This window comes from Diplotaxodon limnothrissa, linkage group LG8 (genome assembly GCF_057381915.1).
Source record: "Diplotaxodon limnothrissa isolate DT_005_m linkage group LG8, D_limnothrissa_male_GT1.1, whole genome shotgun sequence".
Classification (NCBI taxonomy): Eukaryota; Metazoa; Chordata; class Actinopteri; order Cichliformes; family Cichlidae; genus Diplotaxodon; species Diplotaxodon limnothrissa.
In genome coordinates this window covers 24,165,208-24,171,207 of record NC_140603.1, presented here as the reverse complement: position 1 = coordinate 24,171,207, position 6,000 = coordinate 24,165,208, and the positions used below count along the sequence as shown (strand labels likewise).

Sequence of the window (6,000 nt, the reverse complement as noted above, 5' to 3'; positions counted from 1 at the left end):
TCTCTAAGCTGGATCACAAAAGACTGTCAGTTCTGACAATGAACAAGAACAAAAATAAATCCTTAAAACCAGAAAGCACCATCAAACCCAACGAAAAAATGTCTCTCTGCAAGGAAAAAATGAGACAAAACCATTTATTAAATGTTTCATCTTTTAATTTATGCAAAGCAAACAATTAACAAATAAATTCCACTCTAAAGCTCAAGTTAGTTTCTGGTTGTTTAGTGAATTAATTTAACTTAGAATTAATTTGAGGCTCCACTGGAGCCCAACGGCAAATTTTTGCCCGGTGGGTCCTCAGGAGATTAATCCGGCCATGCATATAACAGCATGGGAACCAGCCAGATGTGTCGCACCCTCACAGCTCTGCGGAGTCACAAACGGTAACCTCTCACATTAACAATGAATGCTAAGCAGTAGCTTCATTCCTGGTGAGTCTGTCTGAGTCAAAGCTGACTAGGAAAGAAAAGTTATTCACGTGTTGGAGCTGACCTCTTCATGGCTGGTGAGCAGGAATCTAGATTAAACCTACTGCCTGTGATACACCTGTATTACACCCTATCGTTCCTCCTCTTTGTGTTTTGTTCAGATCACATGTTACAGCTTGCTGTTGGTCTGTCTGTGGGTGTCCTGTTGCTGTTGCTGCTGCTGATTCTGATAGTGTGCTACCTAAGGAGGAGGAAAAAAGAGCAGATGCAGTATGAAGAGCTGCTCTCTGCAGTGCCTTCAGTCCCGGCATGCTCTGCTCCAGTGATCCTGGTGTCTCAGGGCTCCTGGGCCACGTTAGTGAGCATTTTACATAAAATATCTACATACGGGCTCTTGAAGCATTAATTTATTAATTAAAAAAATATTACATATTAATAAGACTCAGAGGCTTTCCGCTTTATCACACGGTCCTCATCAGTGATTGCAGGTGGTTCCCAGTATTACACTATGGCTCATATTGGTTTGTCCTTGTGAATCTGTGTGGTCCTGGAGATACCTCCTGTAGCAGGAATCACTAAGGCAGATTTGAGTTCTTCAGCAGGTGTTTGCCAGCACACTAACACTAAAACTCAGTGACAAAACTATAACAATTTGGGTTGTGATTGGGCCCATGAGTACTGAGAAAATATCAATCTTTATAGACTAAAGATTAAAAATGTATTTCACGACATAAAGCCAGCATATCTTCTATTGGCTAGTATATGTTTAAGTCTTTATCTGTTAGATCTTGTTTCTAGTTTTTAACAGATGTTGTTTAATAGCCCATATTTCCCTTTTTTTCCAAGATTTTTTGTGTGAGAACGAGAGCGTCTATTATTTTCAGTTTGTGAGGAATTTAGTCAGACTTTTACTGACATCTCTGACCACTGACAGCTATTTGCTAAAGGCAGTTGCAGCACCACTCAACACTCATTTAATATTATTTGTCTCTATGTGTGGAAGGCCCCGTGAGATCGCTTTCACTCTACCTCCTCGCTTCATCACACAAAACCATGGAGATCGGAAAAATAACGAGCAGGACAAGAAAGAGGAGGAGGATCCCCAGCGGGACGTACTGGCTCATCGTGGGTCGCTCTCAGTGAGGAGTAGGTCATTGCTTCTTTTTATATGACAGCGTATCAAGACAGTTAGAGCCACTTTGTTGGTGCTGGTTTTATGCTTGTGGAAACATAAGAGGATAATAAGAGCATTCACCTACGATCACCTGAAGAAGATATTATTGTTGTTAAGACGTTTCAGTCTGGACAGATGTGGCGCTTTGGGGGGGACCAGCTCACCTACACTCCTTCAAACCAACAGGGCCAGTCCTGGGCCTGACAATTACACCAAAGTATCACATAGCTTTCATTAAGTTGAAGAAAAACTGTGATATTTTGCTGTTTCCTTCAGGCTGGTACCCAGTGGGGACGGTTTTGGCTGGTCTCTACTCTGTACCTCCTCTAAATGAGGTGGTGGTCCCCCCTCCCGGCATGGTCTCCCGCCTCTGCTTCTCCGTGGAGTATCGACACAGCAGCGAACAGCTCATGGTCTTCTTGCTCCGCCTCAGCAACCTCCCTCCACGTTTCCATGGCAACGTCACGATGGTGGAGCTCAGACTTCTCCCTGATGACAGGCGGCCCCGTCAAGCCAAGGCCCGGGGCACGGGTCCAGACCCCGAGTTCACCGACTGCTTCATTTTCCAGGTGAGGGCAGAAAAGTTTCCAGAAGTTCACATCTAGAAGTTAGAGACAAAAGAGAAGACAAAAATGATTTCCTTAACTTTTATTTAAAGCTGATATCATTTATGTTTTTATAATGTTTTGACTGGAGATGTGAAAGGGGACAAATACTGCTACCCAGGTCCCGAGTAATACACCCACTGAGAGAGAGGAAGAAGAGATGGAGGGTCAGATGGGCACAGAGATTTTTCTAATTTTTAGTATAATGATCATAAAATGGCAGCACGGTGGCACGGTGGTTAGCACTGTTGCCGCACAGCAAGAAGGTCCTGAGTTCAATTCCAACATCAGGCCGGGGTCTTTCTGTGTGGAGTTTGCATGTTCTCCCCGTGTTTGCGTGGGTTCCCTCCGGGTACTCCGGCTTCCTCCCACCGTCCAAAGACATGCAGCTTGTGGGGATAGGTTAATTGGATAATCCAAATTGTCACTAGGTGTGAATGTGAGTGTGAATGTGAGTGTGAATGGTTGTCTGTCCCTGTGTGTTGGCCCTGCGACAGACTGGCAACCTGTCCAGGGTGTACCCCGCCTCTCGCCCTATGACAGCTGGGATAGGCTCCAGCGCCCCCCGCGACACTGAAAAAGGATAAGCGGAAGCGAATGGATGGATGGATGGATGATCATAAAATGCTTGAAGGATATCATTCTCTGAATGTTTAAAGGGAGCGTTGGGAGTTAGGAGCAACAAAACTGAACGCAGTCTGTGCAATTTCACACTTGACTTCAGAATCATGGGTGAAGGTCTAATTTCTGTATTGGCAACAGTATTGTTCCCATTCTGCAGTGATTAAATACTAAGAACAACAATTTATCAGAGTTCATTCAGTACACAGAGAAAGACTGACTGAGGTCATAGCTCAGATAAATATTGTGGATATATGAAATCTGCTTTTTGATGTTGAGGAATGAGTACAATGGCTCCACAGGTGTCAGCGTTGCGTATGCTTCACAGCACCCTGAGTGTGTGTGTGCTGAGTGTGGAGCAGGATGGTAAACGCCATGTGGTGGGTAGGGTGCTGTTTTCTCTGGAGGGGGAGTTCGGTCAGGCTGGCAGGGTGCTCTGGAGAGACCTTGAGACTGAGGAAGACCCACAGGTACACACCAAACAACCACACACACACACACACACACACACACACCGTACTGCACATGAGTGCAAAGCTAAAAGTTCATGATTGCTGTGCTTGTCAGTGTTCAGAGCTGGGGGATGTGCAGATATCTCTCAGCTACAGTACGTCCCTGCAGCGCCTTTCAGTGGTGGTTTTGAGGGCTCGAGGCATACAGCTGCTCACAGACGCAGGTACGAGGTGATTTATGGTTGTGGATGGAGCTTGTGTGGAGTACACAAATCCACTGTTTATCTACAAAAGAAAGAAAGTATGAGATAAATCTGGTTATGACCAAAGGAATGTCCGGTAATACAGCACCTGTGTGTGTTTCTAAGGTGTGTGTGTCCAGGTGAGCTTACAAAAGCACACTCAGGTGGTGAAGATGAAGCGCAGCTGTGTGGTGAAAGGTGAAAATGACCCCTACTTCAACTTCAGGTCGACCTTTAAACTGCGACCTCAGCACCTGGACGAGGCCTGCGTGAGGTTTGAGCTGCAGCAGCCGAGCAGCGTCCGCTCAGGTGACTGTTGGATGGGCTGAACTTCAGATCTAAACTTTGTTTGGAGATTAATGGAAATGATCAATGTGTCAGTGTTTCATAAGATAGGCATTAAAAGCTTTTCATCAAACACTCATCTTTGTCATTTTAAAATTTTAATTTCTGACATATAACTTCTGACAATAACAATAAGACCTCACCTACCTGACATTTAAAGAATGTCGAGTGTTTTAGGGCTTCTTTTAAAGAAGTAAAATGTTAGAAAAGCTCCAAGTATACTGAAAAGCATGTTTCTTGTTTATAGTTATATTATTTATATTTATTGAGTTTTTTGAGTTGTTTATTAGTAGAGGTATAATCATATTTAATAAAATGTTATCAGTCTGGAGAGTCCAAGGTTAGGCATTACTGTTAATTTGTCTTTAATGCTTTACGGGTTTTTACAAACTGTCCATTGGAAATAAAGGTTCTTATTCAAAGTTTATGTGTAACAGAAAAAAACTTATTTTTTCCCTTTTTAAAAATGTTTCCTCTTAGGAATTTATTATTAAAAAAATAAGTAAAAAACAGCATCTTCAGAAGATAACATTTCTCACTGGTTCTGTTTCTTTTCCTCTCAGAACCTCCGACCCCTCTGGGAGTGGTGGTGTTGGGTCCCTTCATGTACTCCAGGGGTCCTCAGCTGCAGCACTGGATAGACATGGTCAACACGGCACAGGAGCCCGTCACACTGTGGCACGGACTGCGCAGACCCACCTAACGCTAAAAGCATCCTCATATGAGTAGATATCAAAAATGAAATAAAATAAGTATGAATCAATCATCTACCATTTGTTAAGAAAAATTTCTACAGGAAACTCTGGAATACATCAAAGGAAAAAAGCTGAGAAAGGCTCATTGTTTAGTTTTTTGACCTGTAGCTTTACTCTCTTCGTTCACTGCTCTCAAAGTGTTGTTTTCAGCTGCTGCTGTGCAACATTTAGCAAATGTATTTTCAGGTGTCATCTTCTGTAGCTGATATTGAACAAATCAGAACTAAAAAAAATGGACTTAAATTCATCAGATCAGCACGAAGTTGAGTTTTTGCTGCCCCCAAATGGTGAAAAATAAATAAATAAATACATAAATAAATATTTGGGCTCCTACAAGTTTCAGTAACATTTTTTGTGCAATTCTCTGAAGATTCATGTATTACTTTAAAACAAAGGAATATGAATTCTAATGTGAGAAACTATGTAACATAACAATTAGATGATAGGGTTTAATAAAAATGCTGTAATAAGACTCAGATTTTAATATAGATCATCTTAAAGCCAGTGTAGGAAAGTCTTATTTGGCTTGTAAGCATTTCAAATGTAGAGATATTTTCAGTCTAAACCACCAACATAAGAGCAGCCAAACACAAAATATAGACTTTGATATAAACATTCTCATGTTCCTGCTTATTATTCGTCTTTCAACCTCTATGATTTATCCTCAGATCTTTCCGAGTGAACTCCAGAGTGCATCGTGTGTGTAGCAACGTTAGAAAGAGGCATGCTTGCCATATCAAGCTGGGATAAATGGTCTTGAGTTTGTTGTTCCGTGATTTTCTTTTGTGTGTTTTTAAAATTACATTATATTATACTATATTATATCTTAAAATGACTAGTTATTACAAATTGTAATTATTATAATTATTATTTTTATTACAAAAAATCTTACAAATAAGTGGATGGGATAGTCACTTTTTCTTTTTTTTCTCTTTTCTTTAGAAAAACAGAAAAAACTTTTATAATCTTTACGGTACTGTGCAAAAGTCTTGAGCCACTCATCCTTTCTTTGTGTTTTACAAAGAAAATGGGAAATAGGTTCAGCAAGTTATTAAAATATGTGCAAACATAGATGAAAATGCTGTAATTTGAAAATTCTAACTAAAGTCAAAATTTGGTATGACTGCCTTTATTCTTCTACACAGCCTGAAATCTCTCAGGTATCTTCCTTGTAATTTATCTCAGTAGTCTTCAGAAATAGATCTTCAGGATTCAGGAGATTCTTACTTGGATGTTGGCTTCCTTTTGTTCTGTTCTATGTCAAGATGATAACAAACTGCTTCAATAATGTTGCAGGAGGCCAATCAATGACTGGTAGCGTTCAGGTGTGTTTTTCACCCTGCTATGCTTTTACTGCATTGGCAATATGTTTGGTATC

General features: G+C 41.0%; 1 protein-coding gene across 1 annotated transcript; it reads left to right on the top strand.

Annotated features, from left to right (window-relative positions):
• The first annotated feature begins 591 nt into the window (after window positions 1-591).
• syt15 (synaptotagmin XV) lies at window positions 592-4,570 on the top strand. Its single transcript, XM_085360943.1, has 7 exons — window positions 592-782; window positions 1,432-1,574; window positions 1,879-2,171; window positions 3,131-3,298; window positions 3,396-3,504; window positions 3,649-3,831; window positions 4,431-4,570. The coding sequence occupies exons 1-7, from the start codon at window positions 595-597 to the stop codon at window positions 4,568-4,570; spliced, it is 1,224 nt and encodes a 407-aa protein (XP_085217069.1). The 5' UTR covers window positions 592-594.
• Window positions 4,571-6,000: the final 1,430 nt, after the last annotated feature.